This window comes from Diceros bicornis, chromosome 22, assembly GCF_020826845.1.
Source record: "Diceros bicornis minor isolate mBicDic1 chromosome 22, mDicBic1.mat.cur, whole genome shotgun sequence".
Lineage (NCBI taxonomy): Eukaryota > Metazoa > Chordata > Mammalia > Perissodactyla > Rhinocerotidae > Diceros > Diceros bicornis.
Window position 1 is genome coordinate 24,252,849 of NC_080761.1, and position 26,804 is coordinate 24,279,652.

Below are 26,804 nucleotides of genomic sequence, written 5' to 3' on the forward strand. Positions count from 1 at the left end.
TCAACTCATTGCCCTGTCAAACCAAGTTCTTTACCTTGAAAGAGTCCTGTCTTAACTTCTACGGCACCTTCTCCAACAGCTCCTTGTCAGAGGTAGAAAACCAGTCATCAGGCACTTCCAGCCCATCCTGTCTGTATCCGTCTATGTTAAGAGGTAACACTTTCATCTCAGCAGGCTTTCCCTGATTACACCTATAAGCCCCTTCAGGAGAGCGTACTGATGAAAGACCCTGGGTTTTGGAGTCAGAGAGACCGGGGTATAAATCCTGGATGCAGCACTGTAAGCTCTGCAGACCTAGTAGAGCTTAACCTATCCTGCGTCTCCACTTCGCAGGGCTGTTGTGAGGATTAATGAGAGAATCTATCTACCACGTCAAGCACTGCCTGGCTCAGAGCAAGTCCACAATAAATGTTAACTGAACCAGCCTACGGATGAACTGAGCCTTGGAAATGTGTCCTTTCTGTCCATGAAATCACGTATTAAGTATTGTATTGTATATACCTATTTTATGATTATTTATTATGTATGATGCCTTTTAAATGTTAAGCTACTTTGGTATTTATAGGTTATACCTAATACAGAACCCTCCCTCCACCCAAAACTGGAATAGCTGGTTTTGAAATACTGAGAATTACATGTCTGGCTCAAATTGAGGTATCTCCTACTGAGTAGAAAGCCAGGCATGAACAACAACATGGAAGGTATTTTGATTTTTGTAGCTACCCTGAAACTCTCTTGTACTGCCCATCTTGTCCCTCTGCTACTGCCATCAGGAGCTCCTTTCCCTCACCCACCTGCACTAGAGCTGAACTGCAGCAACTGGCAAAAGTCTGGACAAACATCGGCCCCTTTCCAGGACTGATGAACAGCTGTGTTGTAGAGATAGTCTTAAATGGGGACAGCAGTCAGCACCTAAATAAACAACTGAGTAGACTGAGAGGTCAACACAGTTGTAATTGACTAATTTTCTGGTCATTAACAGACATTGGCCAAATAAGCAATATAAATGTACTTCAAACAATTATCCACAAATCCACAATGGTGATATGATGATTTACTCTGGTTCTATTTCATACCAAACTGTAGTATTCTGTGGTTTGAAGGGTGGGAAAATGAAGTCACGTAGTTCCTGTTTTCCTAGAGAGCAGATTTTAGAAGGCAAACATTAAACATGTACCCAAGTAATTACAATATAGTGTAGAAATACCAATGGCCATAAAGTAGAGTTAGATGAAGTGCTATGTGCATTTAAAGTCTCATAGAAATGCTTATTATTAGAAGCACACATGGTAAAGTCCTGTGCCTTAGGCCTCTCCTTAGGAATCCCTATCAATTGCATTAAGTCCCACAGACACATGATCAGCCATTAGAATTAACTATAAGTTTTTCTGTTTCATTTTTCACCACTGTTTCCTATATCCAAACTAACTCTTTATTGGATTTATCTTCTGCTTTGCTGGAGTATATACTCAAGTAATTTTTTAACAAGATACTTACATACACATTTATCAGAATGGCTAGAATAAAAAACAGTGACAATGGACAATGCTGCTGAGGATGAAAAGAAATAATCATTCACACATTGCTGGTGGGAATGTAAAATGGTACAGCCACTCTGGAAAAGAGTAAGGGCATTTCTTACAAAACTGAACGTGTGCTTACCACGTGGCATAGCAATTGCACTCGGCATTTATACCAGAGCAATGAAAACTATGCTTATGCAAAAAACTTGAATGCAAATGTTCATAGCAGCTTTATTTTTACCTAGTCAAAAACTAGAAAAAAAACTAGAAAAAATCCACATGTTCTTCAGTGGGTGAATGGTTAAACTGTGGTACATCCATACCATGAAATATCACTCAGCCATAAAAAGGGGCAGACTACTGATACACACAATAACTTGGATGCACCTCAAGGGTATTAGGCTGCGTGAGAAAAGCCAATCTTGGAGGTCAAATACTGTATGATTCCATTTATAGGGCATTCTTGAAATGACAAATTTATAGAGATGGAAAACAGATTGGTGGTTGCAAGGGATTAGGGAGGGGTCGTGAGAGAGGGAGGTGGCTGTGGCTATATATAAAAGGGTAGCGTAAAGGATCTTTGTGACGGAATTGTTCTATATCTGACTGTGGTGATGGTGGCATAAATCTACATGTGTATAAAGTTGCAAAGAAATATACACATGTGCATGCATAAGTGCACACACTAATGAGTGCACATAAAACTGGTGAAACCTGAAAGAAGTCAGTGGATTACACCATCGTCCATTTCCTGGTTGCAATGTTGTACTAAGGTCATACAAGATGTTACCACTAGGGAAACCAGGTGAAGCGTATATGAGATCTCTCTATATTATTTCTTCCAACTGCATGTGACTCTACAATCATCTCAAAATAATTTTTATAAAAGAGGATTTGTAGGTGGAAAACTTTTTCAAGTCCTTGCATACATGATGATGTCTTTATGTCTATTCTCCCAAGGAAATCTGGCTTGGCTAGGCATAGACATCTGTGTCCAAAATCATTTCTCTCAGACTAGAGTGTGGAAGGCATTGTTGCACTGCTTCCCAGGAACTCTATGATTCTTTCCAGCTCAAACTATCTTTAATTCTATGAGTTGATTTTATTTATTTATTTGTTCACCAACTTTAACTTAGCTTTATGTTTATATTGCAATGGTATCAAAATAACTACTATAGATAGCAAAACTCATAATTTAAAACAATGGAACAAATCAAATATATCATGGGATTACAGGGTTTGTAAAACATAATCTGAAAGACAGTGAATTTATCTACACCTTTTCCTGGTAAGTAATCTTCCAAGGTCTGGTACAGAGATGTGCAGTTGATGATATCCCTGTCCCCTGCTCATGTTTTAGCTGAAGTCTAAAAACAAAATCCAATTCCTTACTGATAAAGGAAATAGCTTAAATGTAAGCACTGTCATCAGGAAGAGATGTACATCTTTTTTTCTATCAGGTCGAAAGCACTTTTTCCTCTTTAATGATAACTGGGAAGGCAACCAATATTAAAAGAAAAGAACTGTCAAACTAAATGCAAAAAAATTAATGCTAAACAAAATTATAGCTGAGGGGCAAACACTAGCCATACTACTAAATTAAGTATTATAAAAAGGAGAACCCACAATGTAACCCATACAAACATGCCCACAGCTGCCAGGAATCTGATCTACAGCTTTATTTATTTTTATTTTTTTAATTTTATTTATTTATTTATTTTCCCCCAAAGCCCCAGTAGATAGTTGTATGTCGTAGCTGCACATCCTTCTAGCTGCTGCATGTGGGACGCGGCCCCAGCATGGCCGGAGAAGCGGTGCGTCGGTGTGTGCCCGGGATCCGAACCCGGGGCTCCCAGTAGCGGAGCACGTGCACTTAACCGCTAAGCCACGGGGCCGGCCCTGATCTACACCTTTAGAGCTTGCCATACATAGTTAGAAAGAAAGATCCCAGTTCGCACATCAAAATGTCTCAGTATCCTGAAGACGGGTTTCATTAAATTCTGAGAACCTATTAATATTTATGGTGACAGACATTTGTGTGAAAAAAGAAAATTGGTTCCACACTATTTAAAAATAACTTTGCTGCTCAACAAAAAATGATAATAAATGTAAAATAAGTCATTTAAGTCATTAATTATCAAGACTGTGTCTGATATGACTCCCACTTGAAGGAATAAGAAATATTTGAGTTGTAAACACAAGTTCTCACTAATATACTTTGTGTCAATGTCACTTGCCCAGAGTTATCAATAAATATTGCAGGATTGGGCCGACCCCGTGGCTTAGCGGTTAAGTGCACGCGCTCCATTGCTGGTGGCCCCGGGTTCAGATCCCGGGCACGCACCGACGCACCGCTTCTCCGGCCATGCTGAGGCCGCGTCCCACATGCAGCAACTAGAAGGATGTGCAACTATGACATACAACTATCTACTGGGGCTTTGGGGGGAATAAATAAATAAATCTTAAAAAAAAAATTGCAGGATGAAATAATTTATCAAATTAATTAAATGACATGGGACTCCTTAGATTTTTCATAGATAAGTTATGTCAGAGAAGAATTATAGTAAATTAAAATTGAACACAAAAATAGTTCCTAATTGTTTTTCCAAAATTAATACATAAATTTCCAATTTCAAAGAGTTTTTATCACAATCTTGCAACATGTAGTGAGTGTATACAATAAGCCAGGTGCTGTAGGTGCAGAGAGATAGAAGGAATGAGTTTTGCCCTTGGGTACATTTGCAGTCTAGCTGGGGAGACAGTACATACACCTAAAGGAGACGAGGTCAGTATTAAATAAAATAAAGTCTAATGACTATGTATAACATTGCTTCTATGGAAAAATAATAGAAATATAATATGATGTTTAATATGGGGACGATCAGTATAGTTTTTCAAATAATCCCAAGTGATTCAAAATGGAGATCATCTGCTTTATTACATTTTCCGTACTATGTTTGGCAGGCATTGCAGCAACACTGGATACCTCCTCCAAAATGGGCAGAACTTAAAAAACAGCTGGATACATAAAAGTCACCAAAGACATATTTACTTAGAGGTATACCTAAACCTGTCTCTCTTTATTATCAAATGGTTTATTGTGTTTATTCCTTTGTTTAAATACATATTTCAATAAACATTTACTAAGCACCAGGCAATGCAGATACAAAGACAGATTAAGGTTTGATCCTCAGGCTCAAGGATCTACATGTGAACAAACAAAACAATGTGTAAAACCCCACAAAAGGGGTAAACCCTAGATGTCTGGGGAACCACAGCAAGGCGGTCTTGGGAGAAGTGATGCCTGGGTAGTCCTGAGATGAGCAGATGAGGGCCACGGGGAGAAGAGTGAAGAAGAATGGTCCAGCAGAGTGAGGTATGCATGAAAAGACCAAAACCTTTAGAGAATGTGTCCAGTAGATCAGAATGGCTGGTGAATGGGGGATGCTCCAGGGAGAAGAGAGCAAGAAGGCTGAAGAAGGAAGCTGAAGGAGCATCTGGAGAAGGTGGCAGGGACCAGATCAGGAAGGATCTTAATGTTCCAAGCTAGGAAGTACGGGCTTTGGCCCAAAGGCAGTGGGGAACTCAGCTAGAGGATCCTAAGGAGGTGATAGTCTTGTGACTTGAGGATCACTTTGGCAGTAGTGTTGGGGATGTGTTGGAAGGCAAAGATACTGAAAACTAGTTAAGAGACTACTGCAAAACTCCAGGTGATGAATATTCAGGGTCTCAATAAAGGCAGTGGCCATGCATATGGAGAAAAGAGGGCAGATCCATGAGTTATTTAGGATGTAGACTGGATGGGACATGGGGATTTACTTAGTGTGGAGAAAGAAAAGAAGAAAGAAGGAAGGAAAGGGTAGCTTCAGGGTACTGATCTGGGCAACTGGTTGCTTGATGATCATGTTCCCTGGGCCAGGGAAGACAGGATGAGGAATGGTCTTGGGGTTAGATGACGGAGTACCTGGGAAGAGCAATTTTCAAACAGGATGTGCCTCTCAGCCTGTTTGTCACATGGGGACCATAGGGGGTGGTTTGAGTAAATCCTACTTCCTGTTTTTGATAGCAAGTGACCTATGATGTCCTGGCAGTACTCCTTCTTTGCTGTCATGACTCTTTCCCTGGGCCAAGTTCCCTTATGGGAAGATAGACGGCTGTCACAGCAGGTAGATGATGAGGCCAAAGGAGAGGAAATGCTTCCAGAAAGGGAACTCAGTTATTTACATGTCCATTTTCCCCAGACACAGCCAACAGGGAACAGCAATGTGAGGGTCAGAGAGAATCCAAGAGCTGGATCCCTACTTTTGGAAAACGCCCTTTGTTTGAATCAAGTGGAAAAGTGGGCTCAGCAGGATTGAAGGATAAAGCGAGTTCAGTTTTTTAGAAGAGTTCTGAGTGGTGAATACACTATGGGGAGGAGGTGGTTAGGGATGGACCATCACAGGGGGCAGGCTTATAGACAAGGGCCCAAGACTGTGCTGGGGAAGCCAGGGAAAGGGATGTGGGGGAAGATGGCATTGTCGAAAAGGCTCATTGTGGGATGAGGTGGTTCAGGCCATTTCAGATAAAGTCCAGAAGTAGTGGCTCTGACTGGGAATCAGGGAAGTAGTCCGTAGGGAACAGGGAACAACGTTCGGATGTCAAGCTGGGTCAATAAGTCATGCAGGTATCCTCTGGCCAGCAGCTATGCAAGAGCAATGGAATCCTGGGGTCTGAGATGTCAAGCCGAAATATGAAGGGGAGGGGGGCAGGAAGCAAGAGCAGGTCAGCAAGAGGTTAGGAGGCTTATTCTATCTGCCTTCGAACGACAGAAAAGCTGGGGTCCAAAGGTCTGGGATTCTTGGATTTGCTACTTCTAAGCCCTACCAGAAAGGGTCTTTTGACATTATTTGGCCCTTGACTGCTTTCCTCTCCTACCTCACGTGCTCTCCCTTACTATTAACTGCTGCACCTCCAGACAACTCTAGTTCTTGGAACACGTCGTGCTATGTCATGCCTCACTTATATTGTTTCCTCTTCCTAGAAATATGCTCCTACTGCTTTGCTTGCCTGGACAACTCTTCTCCTTCAAAACCAAGCTATGATGTCAGCTAGTCTGATCCTCACCATGCCTTAGAATACTATCATTGTACTTAATACGCTGAATGGCAATTGATCAAAAATGGAGGTCATTCACCTTATGTTGGCACATAGTAGGCCTGCAATCTATATCTGATAAGTGAGTGAAAGGATGTATCCTAATGTGGGTCTAGTTCACCTTTCTCTGGCTGGGCGCTGACACAGTAATGCAGGGCCCTGACTGGCTTGTTTCTAAAGCCTTAGCAGTACCGCCTCACTTAGACAGAGGAATGTTAACAGCAGAGATTCCCAATTGTTTGGCACTGGCACCAGCCCAGGGGTGACCTCATATCCTCCCTGGATCTCCACAGCACCTCAGCCGGCACTAAAGCTCAGTTCTGCAAGGGAGGGAGATGCCAAGGCGAGAGATGCTCCTGGCAACGCCAACCAGATACCTTATTCCAGCATCCAGGGTGTTGGCCCTTCAAAGGATGACCTGAAGAAAGAGAGATGACTGGTGCACGGCTCCAGGAAGGGGGTTCTCAGCCTGGGGTGGGGAGGTGTTGGGGGATGATGGGTTCCAAGGGATTCATGAACTGTTGTGTGGACGGACATTTTTCTGGGGAGACAGTTCATAGCTTTCATCAGTTTTGCAAAGAAGTCTATGACTATTAAACATCAAGACCTGCCATTCCAGAATCGTGCCTTCCTCAAGGCAGCTCTGCTCAGAGACCCAGCTGCTGACTCCAGATCAGAGGCCTTGGTCATAGTCTAGGCAGATCATGGCAGGGACTCAGGTTCCCCCGCCAGCGAGGCATTTATACACTCTCTCCCACCCCCAGAAAAGCCTCTCTGAAGCTAAACATTGTGCTAACTTTAAGGAAGTTCCAAGATCTGTGTCTTGTAAAAGACGAAATGCAATGAGTGAGAGGGAGTTAGCCTTAGGATACCTCTCCATTGATCTTCCTTAGGACAATAAATTTTCCAAAAAATGAAAAATAAAAAGGCAAATCTCCAGGGTCTCATTCCTGATGAAGAGTCGTGTTTGACCTTGTTCTCTCAGTATTGGGCTCAGGAAGCACTAACAAACAGACAAATCCTGTGCAATGGCTCCTCTACATCCCACCTTTCCTTTTTTTCTGGCGTAGAAGCCTGGGTTTTAGAAGACAGCAGGAAAAAGGCTTTCCATATTCAAGAGGCAAGAAGCACACGCTCACAAAGAGAAAGCAAATCTAAAACTGGAGAGGCCTGTACTAAACTCTGGGGAATTGAGAGTCACTTTTCACCCACATCCTGTAAGGGTAAAAAAGCACAGGAAAACGTTTCTACTAAAATATGTGTGTTTTGTTTTTTCTTTTTTAAAGAAAAACATGAATCACTCATATCCACCCTGATATCTGAACAGCTCAGCTGGACATTTTTTTGATTGCTCGGTTCCCACTGTTCTTCCCCTGACTTCTGAAAAGATAATTAAAAAAAAAAAAAAAATCCTTAACAGTGAATCTTTAAATTTCAATTGTTAAGAGCACATACTTTGTACCCAAACAGGTGTGGGCTCTGCCACTGACTTGCTACGGAATGCTAGAGAGGTTTCTTAACCTCTTTAAGAATCTAATTATTCACCAATTAAAATGTGAGTATGAATAATACTGACTTCAAATGGTTGCTGAGAGAATTAAATGAAATGCTGCATTAAAAAATCGTAGACTATACCATGTCTACTCAGGCAAGGGAAACAAAAGAAAAAATAAACAAATGGGACTACATCAGACTAAAAAGCTTTTGAAAGGCAAAGGAAACCATGAACAAAACAGAAAGACAACCGACCAACGGGGAGAAAATATTTGCAAATCATATATCCGACAGGGGGTTAATTTCCAAAATACATAAAAAACTCATACAACTCAAAAACAAACAATCCGATCAAAAAACGGGCAGGATATGAACAGATATTTTTCCAAAGAGGATATACAGATGACTAACAGGCACATGAAAAGATGTTCAACATCACTAATTATTAGGGAAATGTAAATCAAAACTACAATGAGATACCACCTATACCCATCGGAATAGCTATAATTAACAAGACCAAAAATAACAAATACTGGAAAGGATGTGGAGAAAAGGGAACCCTCATATACTGCTGGTGTTCTTGTAGCCGCTATGGAAAACACTATGGAGATTTCTCAAAAAATTAAAAATAGAAATACCATACGATCCAGCTATCCCACTATGAGGTATTTATCCAAAGAACATGAAATCAACAATTCAAAGAGATCTATGGACCCCTATGTTCACTGCAGCATTATTAACAATAGCCAAGATGTGGAAGCAACCCAAGTGCCCATCAACGGAAGAATGGATAAAGAAGATGTGGTATACATATACAACGGAATACTACTCAGTCATAAAAAAGACAAAATCGTGCCATTTGCAACAACATGAATAGACCTTGAGGGTATTTGCTAAGCAAATAAGCCAGACAGAGAAAGACAAACACTGACTGATTTCACTCATATGTGGAAGATAAACAAACACATCGCTAAGGAGAACAGGTTAGTGGTTACCAGAGGGGGAGGGGGAGGGGGGGATGGTGAAAGGGGTAAAGGGGCATATAGGTATGGTAATGGATAAAGATTAGACTATTGGTGGTGAGCATGATGCAGTCTACACAGAAACTGATATATAATAATGTACACCTGAAATTACATAATGTTAAAAGCCAACATGACCTCAATAAAATAACTAAATAAAATAAAGATCATAGACTAGCCTGGCACACTCTAAACACCCAATAAATGGTAGGCAAAGGATAGGAGCTGTGGAGTAATATCTCTATTAATGAAATAAGAAATTCCAAGGATGCATCTTTGTGCATTATCATACATGTTATAATGTGTAGAAAGAAAAGACTCATAAATAGTAGGACTGTGTTTCTCACTGAGGATTCCCCACTTTATACTTTACGTGGGGCAGTTACACTGCCTTCCTCACCTTCAGGTAAGCGTGAGTCTGGCAAAGAAGGGTCCCTCCCTCCACTGCAACAACATGGGTCATCTGTCCAGGCCTACAGAAGGCCCAGAAAGCCATAGCCTGGAAGGCAGGCCCCATATTTCCCAGTGACCAGTGACCCTGTGACCCTATGAGCAACCCTATGTCACTCCCAGTGACCCTATGAGTCCTACCTGCTCTTCCAGAAAGCCCTGGTCAGGCCAGGGCCCAACCCTGCACCATCAGGCCTTCTGTCCACCTCCACTATGCCCAACTTAGCTGAGAACCTAGATGGTTCTCCCAAGCTCACCTGGGCCAGGAAATGACTGAGAATTTGTTAATCAAATGATCACCATCCTTCAGAAGCCATGAGAGTTGTATTTTCATCTTTTTCTCCAAAAGAACTTTCACCACGTCAGAAAAATCTTTCCCTAGTTTTGGCTTTCCTTTTTTTTTTTCTCCCTAAGAATTGCAGCCTGGGGGACTTCGAACTATGAATTCCTCCTTACTTCTGACAATCAGTCTGGCTAAGTTTGCATGTAATGGTCTTTGCTCCAACTGTCGAGCCTCATTCCTGATCACCCCTTATTCAGATCACATAAAACAATTTCAGCAAATGTGCTGCTCACCTCCTGGTTCTGCGTCCATAGTGGATATCCAGGGATCCACTACCAATCCCACCAAGTGCATTTTGCTAAACTTCTTTCCCCGGTTGGAATCTTACCTCTTCCAAGATTTGTATACGGCTTTTCTTGCATTAAACCTAAATTTCTCTCCCCTCCAATTTAACTACCTTCCCATGGGGGAAGATGAAAGAAAAAAAAAAAAATTCTTGTTTTATTTTATCAAAGAAAGTTGACTTAGCTTACTAGTAAAATCAACAGTCACTCCAGACGATTTCTGTAACATCCAGGAAGCAAGGATCAGCACCAGGATTGGGAATGATGGGATTCCCCATCCATTTTGGACGTTCCTTACAAAGGTTATGTTATCACAGATGGCTCGTCAGAGGAAATCACAGCAACAACATTTCCTTACCCGGCAGTCTCTCTGAAGTGTTTTCATGAGCGCATTGTAGGTTTCTGTATCAAAATACAGCCCTTCGTGCATGTCTTGCAGGAAATCTAAGTCCTTAAACGTGGGGTTGGATTTCTCTCTCTCTTTTCGGGATGCTCTTCGCTTGTAAGTTGAGCCTTTCAAGTCATAAGTAAAGTGCATTCTCATGAAGCGTGGTAAGACATTGTTCATCACCACAATCCTGATGTTAATGCCCCCTGACTGCATGCAATACAGTCCATAAAATTTTGGCAAAAGAGTCCTTGGATTCTGGTTTAAATTCTAAAAAGAGAAAAAGGAAAAAAAAGGTTTAAAACCTCCTGTTTTCACAAAATAATGCCCTGTTAAAGAAAGATGTGTTTTCATCTAATATGATAATTAAAAATGGAATATGATTATCTTTATTAATGGCCATTGCTAAAATTTTGCTGTTTCTAATCTAGTTCTTAAGTCGGCTTATTGAAATAGCAACTTTATCTTTCTAAACTCAGGGCATTAAAAGGGGCTGAATTGAAAATGGACAGAATGTCCCAAATTAGCTCCAACTGAAAACAGAGAATTGATTAGCACCCTGTGTGACTATTCTCTCAGATGGCTAAAGAGAAAATTAATTGCTGGGGTATAAGGAATGAACATTTTAAATTTTAATAGCCCCTGAAAAATTGTCTTCCAAAACGGCTAGACCAATTTACAATCACATTCTGTAAGATTACATACTTCTCATCAACCTTACCAGTGCTGAAGATTATCAAACTTTAAAATCATTGTAAGCATGACTGGTGAAAAATGGAAACTTGTTTTTAAAAATTGGAACACCACTGATTATTAGAGAAATTTAATATTTTTGAAATATTTTTAGCCACCTCAAAGATAATTTTGTGTTAATATTCTTTGCTCATTTTTCTATTGATTTTTGTCATTGTTGGAGTTCTTGATATATTCAGGATATTTATCATTTTCCTACTCTATATGGGGTAAATATTTTCTCCCAGTATGTTTTTTTTTTTTACTATAAAAATAAGGAATATATGTCTGTTTTTGTTCCACTTTAAAAGTAGGTGAGAAATCAAAAATAGTTTACTAAAGGTAAACTGAAAAGTCTCCTATCCCTGATCCTTCCCTCAATTCCCAACTTTCGATGAAACTACTATTCCACTTTCTTTGTATCATTCCAGAAATATTCTATATGCTTATACTGATTTTATGTCTGGTATTTCTGTTGTTATACAGATGTTTTGCCTCTTGATGTAGTCACATTTATGTACTTATTTCTTGTGCTTTTCTTCCTTCTTGTTTGACAAAGCTTTTTATACCCTAAGGTTATAAATTTTTTCTATTTACTTCCAAATTTTTAATAGTTTTGGTCATTACTTGTGGTTTTTACTCCATATGAAATTATTGTGTGTGTAAGATCTGAAATAGAGAATTTAACTTTTTTTCTCAAATGCATAGCCATTTATTGAACAGTCTGTCCTTTCCTAATTGAGTTTAAGTCCCTCCTATATCGTACAATAAGCTGTATAATACACACGGATCTATTTCTGGACACTTTAGTTGAATCCATTGATTTATCTAGAACTGTACTAATACCACATCTTTAATAATAGTATAGGTTTATAGATTTTTAGCATATATTATGGCAGGCCCACCATTTTTCTTCTTCACCAAAAATGTTTTGCTCATTCTTACAACCTTGGCCTTCCATTGTTTATTTTTTAAAATGCTCTTAACATGATACTTGTTTTCACTTTCAAATGAATCAGCTTTGTCAACTTCTGGAAAAGTCCTAATGGAATTCTGATTGAATTAGATGGATTTATAAGTTGATTTGGGGGTAACTGAAATCTTTACAAAACTGAGTTCAAGAATGATGCATATTTCTTCATTATTTCAGATCTTTTTTATGTCCTTCAATAACATTTTGTAGTTTCCTTCATATTGCTCTTGTATATTTGTTTTTATAGATTCAAGTATTTTAGAGTTCTTATCACAAAAATTCTTTTTAGATTATTGTTCATGTTATTCTTACTATAACTTGCTTTCCCAATCAGAATTACAGTGTTTTCATTTATTTATATATTTATTTTTTCAATAATGTTCATTACAAATTACTGTCATCATGAGCGAGATCTCTTTTTTCCCCTTATATTCTCCAACTCTATATGATCTACCTAATGGAATACAATGGATTTTGTAGGTTTACCTTACATCCTGCAAATCTGCTGGACTCTCATTACCTCTAGAAACTATTGGTTTATTTTCCTCAAGTTTTGCTCATTTTCAATTGTATCATTTGCAGAGAACAATGTTTATACTTTTCTCCTATTTCCTTTTATACTCAAAAAGTTATTTCTAGAAATTCTAGCGAATATATCAGAAAGGACCATAGATGGAGGGCATCCTTGTCTTGTCTTTTTCTATTATTTCCAGGGAAAGGGCTCTTGTTCTTCTCCATGAGATATTATGTGAACTCTTGGAGATTGATAAATGTATAATATGTGTGTTAATTTATTTACTTATTATGTTAAAAAAGTTCCCTGCCAATTTTAGATTTTCAATTAAGAGAAGAGGCTGAATTTTGAGTGCCTTAGTTTCTCCTCAACATCTATTTGGATAATCACATGATGTTCATATTTTTTTTCTTTTTAATGGGATGAATTATATTGTTTGTTATACTAGCTTACATGATTGGGATAAAACCACTTGTTTTGTTCAGCTAAATTTTAAAATTATTATTTAATGTTAATTAATTTAAATTTAATAGCCACACATGGCTAATGGCTACCATACTGGTAGTTAGCCAATGCAGTTCTAGAAGAAGAGACTAGTCTATCTAAGCTTAGAACTATAGAAGTTTAAGATTTACTCACTTAGCAGGTAGGCAAAGAGAGCAACATCAGTTTGATCCCAATGTTAGATTATTTTAAAGTGTATAGGGCCGGCCCCGTGGCTTAGCGGTTAAGTGCGCCCACTCCGCTACTGGCGGCCCGGGTTCGGATCCCAGGCGCGCACTAACGCACCGCTCATCTGGCCATGCTGAGGCCGCGTCCCACATACAGCAACTAGAAGGATGTGCAACTATGACATACAACTATATACTGGGTCTTTGGGGAGAAAAAGGGGGCAAAAAAAAAAGAAGGAGGAAGATCGGCAATAGATGTTAGCTCGGGGCCAGTCTTCCTCAGCAAAATAAAAGAGGAAGATTGGCATGGATGTTAGCTCAGGGCTGATCTTCCTCACAAAAAAAAAAACAGGAGGATTGGCATGGATGTTAGCTCAGGGCTGATCTTCCTCACAAAAAAAACAAAACAAACAAAAAATAAAGTGTATATATGAATAGAATACATCTGAAAAGACATACATCAAATATTAATAATATGTATCTCTGGGAAAGGAATTAAAGTTGGCTGCATTTTTTCTTCTTTTCTATATTTTCTATTTGTCTAATATAAAGTAGATAATTTGCTCTAAAAAAACCCACTACTTGTTCAGGATCAAAACCTTTTAAAACCTGTGCAACTTGTCCACTAAGATCTTTATTTAGATTTTTGATTCCTATATTTATATGTGAGACTCATTTACAGCATTTAATGTTGTCTCTAGTCGATTTTGGAATTAAATAATACTTGTACACACAAATGAGCTGTGTGACATCTCATTAATTTTGTTTTGAAACAAAGATGTCAGTTATCACGTCTCATAGCAAGTGAATGGCAGAACTGGGGCTTTTGAAATCCAAACTTCTTCCTGTAGCCATTCCAATCACAGAAAATTAATAACTGTTATGAAGGTACAAAGAAATTGGAGGTATGAAAATGACAAGACTGCTTAAGTAAAAGTGTTTATATTTTTTTTAATTTGACTAAATGTCTAGTAAATCCACCTGGGCTAGGTTACTTTTTTTTTGGTCTCTAAAACATTACATAACAGGTGATTTTCACATTATCATATTTAGCCCATGGAGTCCTAAATTCTGAAGTGTAGTGCTAAGAATAGCTAATATTGAATACATGCTGGTATATAGCACAGGGGTTAAAGATGCCGCCTCTGGAACCCTACTACTGTGTTCAAGTCCCAGCTCTGTAACTCACTAGCTGAATAACCCTTGGCAAGTTACTCCATTTATCTCTGTCTCAATTACCTCATCTGTAAAATAGCAATGATGAATATCCAAGGTCGCTGTGAGGATTAATAAGTTAACGCGTGCAAAGCACTTATAGCTGTGTTTAACAGACATCTTAGCACCCAATGAATGTTAACCGTTCTTATTACTACTATCTAGTGGGTGCAAAGAGCTGTGCAATGCATTGCTTCCTTTATCCTACATCCCACATCCTTTTTTTTTTTTTTTGTGAGGAAGATCAGCCCTGAGCTAACATCCATGCCAATCCTCCTCTTTTTTGCTGAGGAAGATTGGCCCTGAGCTAAGATCTATTGCCAATCCTCCTCCTTTTTTTCCCCCAAGCCCCAGTAGATAGTTGTATGTCATAGTTGCACATCCTTCTAGTTGCTGTATGTGGGATGCCGCCTCAGCGTGGCCCGACAAGCGGTGCATCAGTGCCCGCCCGGGATCCAAATCTGGGCCATCAGTAGTGGAGCGCGCACACTTAACCGCTAAGCCATGGGGCCGGCACCCTGCATCGTTTCTTTATCACAACCACCACAGAAAATAGGTATTTCTCAGCTCTTAAAGGCTGAGGGGACTAAGGCTCAGAGGTTACCTTGCTTACCCAGAGTCACACACTTAGTTGATGGCTGAGCTGAGATTTGAACCCAGGACGGAGTGAGTCAACAACTGTGCTCTACTACTCGATTCTAGTTTACTTTAAAAAATCTATCCAACAAGTGTCATAGTATAATCTAAATGCAAAATAAAGTTCACCAAAGAGAAAAAACATGCCCAAGAGTCACTGAAAAAAAACATAGAAAAAGACTTGAGGAAAGTGACTAAACCTCAAGTAGCAGATTTAATTACGTGCAGTTACTTACCATGTAATAGCCTGGCAGCAGCTTCTGAAGGAACTCAGCTTCTTTATGCTGAACTGTTTTGATGATAAATTCATCGTCACTGGTCACAAAAAACAAGGACCCACTGGCTCCGGGGTTGGACAGCTCTATGAGAGGTTCACTGCAGATGGAATACTACAAGAGTAAATAAACAAACATTTACAAACACAGGTAATGTACACGATGCTTCCAAGGAGGAAAATCACAGTATTACATATCTTGACCATTCTGAAGCAGGAAGTCCACTCCATGAGCTTTAAAAGGAGTCTCCAGGAATACTAAGGAGGCTCTCTGTATTTAATTGATCCACTTATCTTAATAATTCTATGATGGGAAACAGACATGCCCTTCCACCCCCAGTGTCATACGATAATCATGAATTATCATATCTGTCCAATGAAATAACTCAAACAGTAGTGTTGACTAAGGTGCTTTGTTTCCAGCAAGTGCCCACGGAATAACAACTTTGAAGGTGTGATTCACAGTGTGTTTGTCACATGAACACCAACATCTATTCTCTTCTCACTATTCTCCCAAGGGATGTCTTCCACTCAAGATTTCAACAAGGAGATGATTCTAACATCTGTATCTCTAGCTCAGATCTCTTTCTACGGTTCCAGGCCTGTATGCCTAACTTTTTGATAGACATTTCTACTTGGTTATACCACAAACACTTCACATGTAACAAGTTCAAAATCAAATTCATCTCAGGGTTGTGTTTAGCCCATAGGTGCCTTTGTGGTAGGTAGAAAGAGGTGCCTCTTTCTCCTGGCAGATGCAGCTCTAAGCCAGATACAAGGCTGTTGAGTAGATGAAGGGCTGGATTCCAGTCTCCACTTCTTCACTTAGCCAGGTATTCTTGGGCAGTGCACACCCTGCACAATCATACATGGTGATTCTAGATCATCTGCACCCCCAGCATCTATCTTCCCCCTCTTTTCCCTATCTTAGAGAATAGAAACATTATTCACTTTGTTCCCTAAACCAGAAACTTCGGCATCATCCTTGACTCCTCACATTTTCTCACCTTCCAAAACGAGGCTATTCATTATATCTGCTCCCTTCATGCCATCTCTTTTGTCAATACCCTGAGTTGAATGATTTCATCACTTCATGCCTTTACTACTACGGTAAGCCCACCTGGTCTCAACCATCCACTCTTGACCCCTCCACTGCATTCTCCATCAGGAAACCAGGGCTCTTTCTTAAAATGCAAATCTGCTCATGTCCTTCCGTCACAACTTTCACGGGTTTTCATTGTCTAGATGGGAGATAATACCCAAGTTTCCTAACAGAACTTTCAAGGCCATGAATGGCCCAGCCCTGCCCTTCAGCCTTCTCTTTCATCACTTCTCTCCGTAAACTCTAGCTCTAGACAGAAAGAGTTGCTTCTCATTTTCTCAAATGTACCCCACACTCTTGACTACCGGGCTTTTGCATTTTCCTCTACCAGAAACAACCTCCATTCTACCTTCATCTGGTTGACTACCACTCATTCACGTATTCACCCAACATTAAAAAAAAATCTATTGAGCATCTGTAACGTCCCAGGCACTCATGAAGCTTATATCTTAGTAGTAGGAAACAGACAGTAAACAAACCAGTAAGTAAATTATACACCAGAATGTGGTAAGTGCTGTGGAACAAAATGAAGTATGGAAAGGGGAGCAAAGAGTACCAGCAATGAGTGAAGACTGCGTTGCAATAAATTTTAAGTAGGGTGGTCACTGAAAGCCTTACTGGGAAGGTGGCATTTGAGCAGAGGCCTGTGGAGATCTGGGGAAAGGATGTTCCAGGCAGAGGGAAGGACAAATGCAGAGGTCTTGAGACCTCGAGAGTTCAAGGCACAGCAAGGAGGCCAGTGACTGGAGCACAGCGAGCGAGAAGGAGAGGTGAAAGAGATCAAGTCAGAAGGGTCGGATGGGCCAAACCACGAAGAGTGCCAGAGGCCACTGTAAGGACTTTGGCCTTTTCTCTAAGGGAGCTGGAAGCCATTGGAGGTCTGGAGCAGAGGACCACTCTGTGGCTGTGTTGAGAACCCACTGTAGGCGGACAAAAGAGAGATGCAGGGAGCACAGTGAGGAGGTGTTACAACAGCTTCAGCCTTCCGTGCCTGCTGGACAGTCCTTGCTCTGGAAAACTCTTCCTGGTTCCGTGAGTCTAGATCATTTCTTTCCTGGCACTGGACATTCTCATCATGGAAGTTACCACGAAATCCCTTAATTGCCTATTTATTATTCTGAGTTCCCATTAGACTGTAAAACTCTATGAAGGCAGAAACTATGAATATCTTATACTGTGACACAGTTCAGGACCTGTGCCTTGCATGCAGTAGGCATTCAATAAATTTTTATCAAATAAATGACTGAACTCCACCAACAACTGAAGGGCTGTATATCTCATCAAAATGCCAAACTCAGCACAGAAGTCAATTATTTGTTATCGAGCTCAGTGTTTATTAACAAATAATCCACAGTGTTGACTAGAGAAACATTGGAGGCAGAGAAACAGGTAAGGAGACTTAATGTGTGGGATCAGACTCACCCTGGTAAGTGGCAAAAGCGGGGATTTAAAGAACCATATCTTGAGGATGGAGGCATCTGAAAACACTTGGGCTGAACATCCCCCAAAGTTTTTTTTCTGGGCTTGTGAATATTTAAGTCCCCATCATAGGAAAATCTGAGAGGAAGGATGGAAGAGGAGGCGGGAGGGAAGGTGGGAGGAGAAGGGAGAGAGAAACTGGGAGAAAAATGATTAAAAGGCAGTTTCTAGATGTCACCTTTTAAATTATTTTGCTTTGGCAGCACTGTGGACAAGGGAAACAAAATTCTCCAAGAAAAGAAAGAAGTGTTTGCTGGCTTCCTAAAAGTCACTGGCAACTTCCATCTTTCACCTCCTCCTCTTTCCTCCAGCCTTGCTTCTTGATGCTCTCTTGCTAAGCAGCATTAGAGCCTCAGCCCTTGAGGACAAGGCAGGAAAACAAAAATAGCCATTAGGCTGCACACAGGATGTCGTAAAAGCTGAGAGGAAGCAGAGGCACTTTCCCTGCCGTGTGTGCAGTGTCCACATGGAAGGGTGATTAGTGGGAAGGGCATGGGACTTGGAATCAACTGATGTTTGTAAAATTCACTGGCTCTGCCAGTGGCTACATATGCGACCTGAGTAAGTAACTTAGCATCTTGGAGTCTTAGGAACCTCATCTCTAAAATAAAGATAATAATATCTACCTGAAACCAGCTGAAAGTTTAAAAAGTGGATGCTTTCAAAACCCCTGGCAAAGAATGACCATTTAGTTATTGCTGTTGCTATTTTTTATTACATGGTCATACGCAGGGGAGAGAGGTACACAACCTGAAATGCACACATTCCACAGGCAGGCGAGGAAGAGCTGGCGGTGCTCGAGGATGTCCTGAGGGTTTCAGCCTAACTCCAATGACAAGACAGCTACCCAAAGGCACACTGAGACATTCTTAAGAGGAGCAAGAAAAAAGATGGGTCTTTTACAGAATCATGAATTTGAGACCCTGGAAAATAAAAGTGTGAACCCCAAGCTCTCATAAAGAGTGAGGGCAGACCCCGCACTCTCTTTAGAAATTCTGAATTTTTGTTCCATGGGGTTTGCCTTCCTGGTACAGAACCTTCTTATGGATAGGAGTAATGTTATGAGAGCACAAAAACAACAAAGAATGCGGAAATTAGAGGCTGCAAATAGAGAAATTAGGGGGTGATTCAGGAAGAGCTGTCTTGAGAAAACTGGATTCAGACCTGAACATCTGCTTCCAATTAGAGTCTCAAGTTCTTCTATAAGGAGTGACATAATATGGAGACTATTTCATTGGTTACTTAACTGTGAAATACTCCATTATTATATAATTTGTAAATTAATATGAATGGGAAAATAAATTGTTTTCATGCATTTTAATAACCCTTTGGGGGTCTCTACTAGCACAGCGTCAGTGTGCAATAAACCAGCGTTATGATACTGAACAGGAATATTACTGTTGTCATCTATAATTCTATGGTCTCTCACCCTGCAACTCAGTTACCATGTTCTCTTCTAAGCTACCTTCTCTGAAATGTTGCCATTTTGGAGCAAATAAAGAGGAGAGATGGGAACATTTTAATTAGCTGTGATCAACAAGCCCTCATGTGCACGCCTGGGTTTTATGCACCTTCCAGGCACTTTCATCTGTGCAAGCTGTTCCAACATATTCCCTCTCTCGCTTCTATTTCCTGCAGGCTCTCCCTACTATACCCACTGGAAAGAATGCAAAGTACAAGCCAGCTGGGCCCTGCCAAGGCAAATTAACAATGTAAACTTGTGCAGTGTGGTGGAGATCATTTTTCCTGCCATTTCTTCCCCTTGATAGTGTTAAATATTCACCCTGCTCTCTTTCTTATTTGTGCTGGTGAGCCTGAAAAGACATCAGATAAATCACTCTGGATTTTGGAATACCCAGGCACCTCGGGGAGAAGGAAATGAACCCAAGACCTGTTGCCCAAGCAGAGATGGGGAAAAATGCTCTGGGGCCCCTTGGCCTTCCCTTGGGAGGCATTTATTTAGGAACAAATAAGGAAGAAGGAACGTCCCCACTGCTTCTTCACTGTGCTGTCTCACAATCCAAATTACATACGTTTCAACATCAATTTGTAATCAGCATGCACGTGGCTAATTTTAATGCTGAGAACATAAGCACAATAATCCAGGCTGAAATCCAGATGCAACAGCACGAAACTAAGTAGAAATACACACATATCATGGAGACCCAACATCAAACCTATCTATAAAGTCACCAATCGCTACATAATGTTACCTCTCCGCCGCCCATTTAGATCAGGACATCTTTACAAATTTGGGCTTGAATTTGGGCTTGAATAGCCCTAGTCTGACAGATGCCAGGATGTATTTTGTGATTTGCACCATATCCTTTTCTTGGTCACACAGTTTTTCAAGGGACATATTATTTCATTTTTCTGTGCTTTATTTGGGCTTAACTCTTCCAAAATGCGCTTTGTGAGAGGTATCTGACCTCTTTTGGCTGTATTCTTCAGGATGGATAATCCCAGTTCACAGTTTGATGGACTAGCAAGTGGCTACCCTGAGACCACGTTTAACGAGAGGTCTGAGACGTGCTGGGTTGGGAAGCATGAGGCCAGCTGGCGAAGGGAGAAGAGCACCGGGGGAGGATGGGCGACCACTGTTCTGGTCTGGGCTCCACCCCCACCAATGTGGGCAACGTTGGGCACTTCCAGTCACTGACCCCAGCTTCAGATCCCTCACCTACAGTGAAGGGTTGGGCTAAAAAGTCTCTGGGGGTTAAACCTGACTCTGAAACACGCTGTGTCAGGCAAAAGACCCTTTTCTCATCTACCACACTCAGATCACTGGGCGGGGTCCCCAGATCCAGTGGTTTGGAAATGAGCTTCTAGAAGCTCCAAGACTATAGGGGGAGCTGCCTCAGTCCTGGGATTTGGGTGTCCCCAGTGCAGGGCAGGCAGATGGCTGCAGCTATGGGGGACCAGGCAGCCACGTTTAGCTAGAAGGCCACTGTCTTTGTTCTGTTTCTTGCAGGTCCCAGAGATATGTCCTGTTATTGGACTATGTGTATGGTTAATATGGGAGGTGGAAAACTGAAATCAAACAAAAGCACACTTACCTGCCTGGCCCTATTTTTTTCCCCTTAACTTTTTATTACGGGAAATTTCAAACATATGGAAAAGAAATGAGAATTGTGTAATTAATATCCATGTCTATCTTCCAGCTTCACTAATTATCAACTCATGGCCAATCTTGTTTCCTCTACACCCCCAACCACTCCCCTCAGATTCTTTTGAAGCACATCCCAGACATCAAATCATTCCGCCTGTAGATATGTCAGTATATGTCTCCAAAAGACAAGGACTCCCCTTTTAAAATGGAACCGCAGTATCATGATCCCACCAAAAAAATAATTCCTCAACATCATCAAATATCTAGTCAGTCTTTACGTTTTCCTAATTTCCTATAATTAAAAAAAAACTTTATTTGAATTATCTGGCCCTATCTGTCTAATATTCCTGATCAAAACCTACCCCCCAAGCCATACTGGGCCCATTCAAAGTTCTTCTAATAATAATAATCAAGCACAGTTAAAATCACACCACACCCACAAGAAGCCCTCCTAATCATTACTTTAACAGAGAAAGACCTCTCCCTCCTCTGAAATCCTGGGGCATTTAAGGTTTCGTTTCCATCTCTTGATTTACTGCCTGGTAGATTGGTTGCTTTCCCACATAAACAAATCACCATTCTAATTAGATTCTAAGTTCTCTGAGTGTTATGACTTACAATTTTTTTTTCAATTTCCCTGTAATTACTAGCAAAGCATTTTAGTTGCAATAGATGCTCAAAATACCCAATGATTGATTAGTTTACCCTTTGCCAGGTACATGAAGGAGGACTTGTGCTCTAAGAAGATATCAACTTAGTCTCCTGTGCTCCTTTATAAACAGAGTCTAATCTCATTATGAAAGTAACTTTCCCAGGTTAAAGTCTCATTAGGAAACTGTGTAAGTTGTGTAAGAAATTGTCCAGAAAAGGACCTTCCCCAAAGACAGCAATTTTGTGAGACAGAAAGAGCGCAAGAATGGGCTTCCCAGCCTGCAGGTCACTGGCCATAGGAGAGCTAAAGAGCGACTGACTTGGGTGAAGGGTAGGCTGGCAGCCATCTCATCATACTCACTGGATCTGTGTTATGAAATGCCAGTCTATGGCATCTCCTTGGTTGGCAGTAGCTCAAGGAAATGCAGAAGGAGAATCCATTAATTTCTAATGTGTGGCAGAAGATGAGGGATTGATCTTGTTTTCAATATTACAATATCAAGATCCCAATGGGCTTCCCAAACATGTTTCCTGAATGACAGTGACCTCGGTACTTACAGAATAAACAGAAACCAAAGAATCTTCCCTAATACACAAATGCCACCCCCTCCCCCACACACACCCATCCAAATGTGTGTTTGCGTACTTGAGTGGTTGGGAGGGCAGGGTACAGGCAGCCCCCGACATCTCAATTAAGGGGCGTGGTGAGGCAGAGAGCTACATGGATGTACACATTTAGGGCAGCAGGATGTCCAGGGACTTTCTACTCAGTTCCCACTGCTCTATGAACACTTACTAACGTGCCCTGAGGAACCAGTACTATCTCATCGGGCAGAAGTCATATGATTTTCTAGAGCCCAACTAAGAAGTGGGTCATTCATGGGTTTTCATCAGCACAGAACAGAATCAGCTTTGAATGTAATCATTTACATCTCACCCAAATTATAAGATGCAGTTTAAATACTCTCTGTTATAAGTAACAAATGTTGCTATACTTCCTCTGCAAAGCATTATTCCAGGATCTGGTTCAAATCTTATTAAGATCATTCAGAATGGGATGAACAATAAATATTTGATGGCATCCTTCCTACAGCTTAAAAACCAATTTTGAAGAGCCCCAGGGTGTTAACAGTGACCAAACTATGAAATAAACCATTTTCCTCTTGAAACAGAAAGGAAGTTCCTGGCTCCTTGAACAGGAATAAGGTAAAGCTCTGAGGTCACATCGGACTACCTCACAAAAAGGCTGTTGTGTTTGTACCTGCTGCACACCAGAAGGAAGACAGGGAGAAAAGACAAGTTTAAGGATAAAACATGCCCTTGTACCCAATAAAAATACATTTAAAAAGAGCCTGCACGAAGAGATGCTGAGAACAAAACTATCTAGATTCTTTAAAATGGTATTCAAACTGTATGTCAAGGTGAAAATGGTTGTGGGCCAAGGCAGGCTTGAGAAGAATGGTATAAATAAGGCAATTAAAAGAGAAAGGCTTTCAAATTGAATCCAATCAGCAAAATTCACAGGAGTATTTAGAAGTAATTTTAATATATCTGTTAGAATAATTATCTGAAGTAGCAACCAACACCACAGTTATTTAAATATCAATTACCATAGCAGATTTTGTAGTTATCAGGTAAAAGCTGCAGAGTCAAGTCACATTTCCCAAAGCTAAATTTATAATCATTATAAAACTTGGAACTTTTCCTATGCTCCAGAGCTTTATAAAATAAGAGACAAAAGCCACTTGTCGCTGTTGCTATGAGACAAATGTTTACATCACACATTTCTGGAGAAGGAAGGAAAATTACAGGTTCTTACCAAGTAATCATCAGGCTTGATACCAAAAAGTTCTCTGAAATATCGGAATGCTAGCGGAGCATATGTCTTAAATCTGAAGTCTGGGTAGTGATGTGCTGGGGTCAGATTGCTCCCTTCACTGCAGTTAAAACATTTTTTTAAAAAAAGGAGAGAGAAAGAAAACATTAGCGAAGACAATTTTGACTTCAGATTCTAGCTTTACTAGTCCTGGGCCAATTCCCCCTCTAGGAAAACACCCCGATACTGGGTCTCTCTAGGCTCATGTCACAAAGGCCAATGGCCTCAGGTAAACACAGATGCTGACTCAGCGGGGACCACTCCCAGCCGGCATTCCCTGCCAATCACAACGTGTCTTCAGCTTGAAAATTCTTCATCATCCCCCTGTGCCTCCTTCCTGGGAAAATCACTCCATCTTCCCCAGTGAAACTACAATTGTAATGAGTTAGGTATAAGCGCCACAGCTTAGTCTGTGGAGTAATTTCAAAAACTCATTTTTTTGGCCATGAATTTTGAATATTGGATAAACATTTTAAACTAGAAATAAGTAAAATGATCTTTAAAATATCTCACCCACAGAGAAAATCATCCCACTGGAAATAGATGGGTCCTGAATCTGAACTCTTTCTTACATTCATATTTACAGGAAAAGAGACCTTAAATATTTTAGGGATTTGAAAACCTGATTTCCATCTCCAAATATACCATTACCTTTTTTTCCTCTTATGAATTCACCTTTGAAAATCTTTGTGCAATATTTATGATACATAAAAGGTATAAAGAAATAAACCAGTGAATACTCATGAATCCAAAATGCTGCTGAAGAAATAAAATATTACCCATGTAGTTGAATCACCTTCTGTACTTTTTACTGATCATATACCCCTTCTCCTTAGAGACATCTACTAGCCTGAATTTTGATGTTTATCATTCATTTTATTCTTTGACTACATATAATACTTTTCACATGACATCAGACAAGTCACTTAATTTACCTGTACTTAAATTTTTCATTGTGAAAAATTAGAACAGTGCTAATTCTATATAATTTTATATAGAATTTCAAAATCTCTTTTTACCACATTCTAGGTTGGACATTGAGGCTCTATGCAAGTTTATCTTGGTCTGATTTTCATGGATACTGCGCAAATAAGACTGCAAGTAAAAAGGCTTTCAGCACACAACGAACACTTGGAATCTACTACACGTTAAGTTTGTTGAGGTCAGCCAGATTTTTGTTATCAGTAGCCAGCACAGAGTAGACACTCAATAAGTATTTGTTGAGTAAAAGAATGAGTTTTCAAGATAATGCTAATACAGCAAAGTTGATTCTTACATGAAGCTTAGGTTTGCAAGTCAACACGTAAGGTAAAAAATCACCATAGTCAAAAATTATCCTGAAAACTATTTAGGAAATGATCTGTTCAGTATATCCAGTACAGCCAGTTCTTCCTCCTGCATGGTTACAGGTGACTGTTGCTTTTGGGGCGTTCCAGAGGAAGTAGTTGGCTTGTATTGTTGGGGCCATCATCACATAATAAGTCTTATCTTAAAAGGCTAGGATTACACTTAGGCAGCAGGCAAGACATGCACTTCAGGAGAGTGGCGCAGGAGCTAAGACTGACTGGGAGAAGAGCAGTCATCTCTATCTCAGCCTCACAGTATGGAACGGCCCCCAAATCACCTACTCATTTAAATGGTTATTGTTTTTCTAAGTACAGTTCAATATTCATAATGTATGTACGGTGCCTAGGTATTATATCCAAACATTTCCTCATTCCATATTTTGGGATTTATGAGGGGACATGTACTCAGTTATAGGCCCTATAGGATTATCAAAAGGAATAATTCTGGAACTTATGTGACATGAAATTATTTGAAAATGTGGGCTACGTAGACATAAGGAGTAATATCAAAGAGGCTGAAAGTAACCTCTAGCATTCTTTCTCACTTTTTTTTGTTGTTGTTGTAGGGGAAGATGAGCTAACATCTGTTGCCAATCTTCCTCTTTCTGCTGAGGAAGATTGGCCCTGGGCTAACATCCATGCCCATCTTCCTCTACTTTATATGTGGGATGCCTGCCACAGCATGGCTTGATAAGTGGTGCAGGGGTCCGTGCCCGGGATCCGAACCTGCGAACCCCGGGCCGCTGAAGTGGAGTGCATACACTTAACCACTACACCACCGTGCCAGCCCCCATCCTTCCTCACTTTTACAAGCAAGTGAAAGCAATCACAATGCCTTGCGTTCTGAAGCAGGCTGCTTGCAGTGGGCTAAGAATGTGGCCAATTTCTTATTTCTTCCACTCTGTTTCCCCCTTTCTATCTCATGCAGTCAAAGTAATTCATTCCATTAGAGCAGATTACCTTCAACATTCAAAGAGTAAGATGAAACACCCGTGTTCCACTTACATTATTTACATTATTCTTACGCAGTTGGGAATCTTTACTCAAGATTTTATCAGAGAGGATACAGTATTTATTATTATTATTTTCATTTTTGGTTACTCTGGGCTTCTTGGGTTGTTCTCCTTTCCCTAAAGCCTCCATTAACTACAATAGTTTTCCTTGGATTCACATCTCCCTGACTACTGTGGTTCGTTCAGCCATGGTATAAAAATAATAGTGTTAGGTTTCCCAAGAGATAAGACAGACAGACAGACACACGCACACAGGCACACACACATACACACACAGCAGAACATCTCTAGGTAGAGAAAGGAAACATATATTTCTTTAGGTATCCATCCCGACAGCTAGCGCAAAAGGCCACCAAATCACTAAAAATGAAAAAAAAAATTTAAATCTAGCTAGCTTTGGGCCACATTAAGATACAGAGAATCGCATGGATCAACTGTGGGGCAGGCTTGCCTGTATGGGACAATCAATAAATTATATTTGTATAAATGGAGAAGATGAAAAGGCAGTGGGCATAACACTCAACACAGGCATTACACAGAGTGGTAATTTCTTCATAGCATAGTTAACATATA

General features: G+C 40.3%; 1 protein-coding gene across 1 annotated transcript in view; it reads right to left on the minus strand.

Annotated features, from left to right (window-relative positions):
- Nucleotides 1-26,804, minus strand: part of PIP5K1B (phosphatidylinositol-4-phosphate 5-kinase type 1 beta) — a 282,690-nt gene that overhangs the window by 92,299 nt on the left and 163,587 nt on the right. The window contains exons 5-7 of the mRNA XM_058565703.1: nt 23,816-23,933; nt 15,618-15,770; nt 10,611-10,910 (exon numbers count right to left, since the gene is read on the minus strand). Coding sequence (XP_058421686.1) covers nt 10,611-10,910; nt 15,618-15,770; nt 23,816-23,933 — 571 coding nt within the window. The remainder of the gene's footprint in view (nt 1-10,610; nt 10,911-15,617; nt 15,771-23,815; nt 23,934-26,804) is intronic.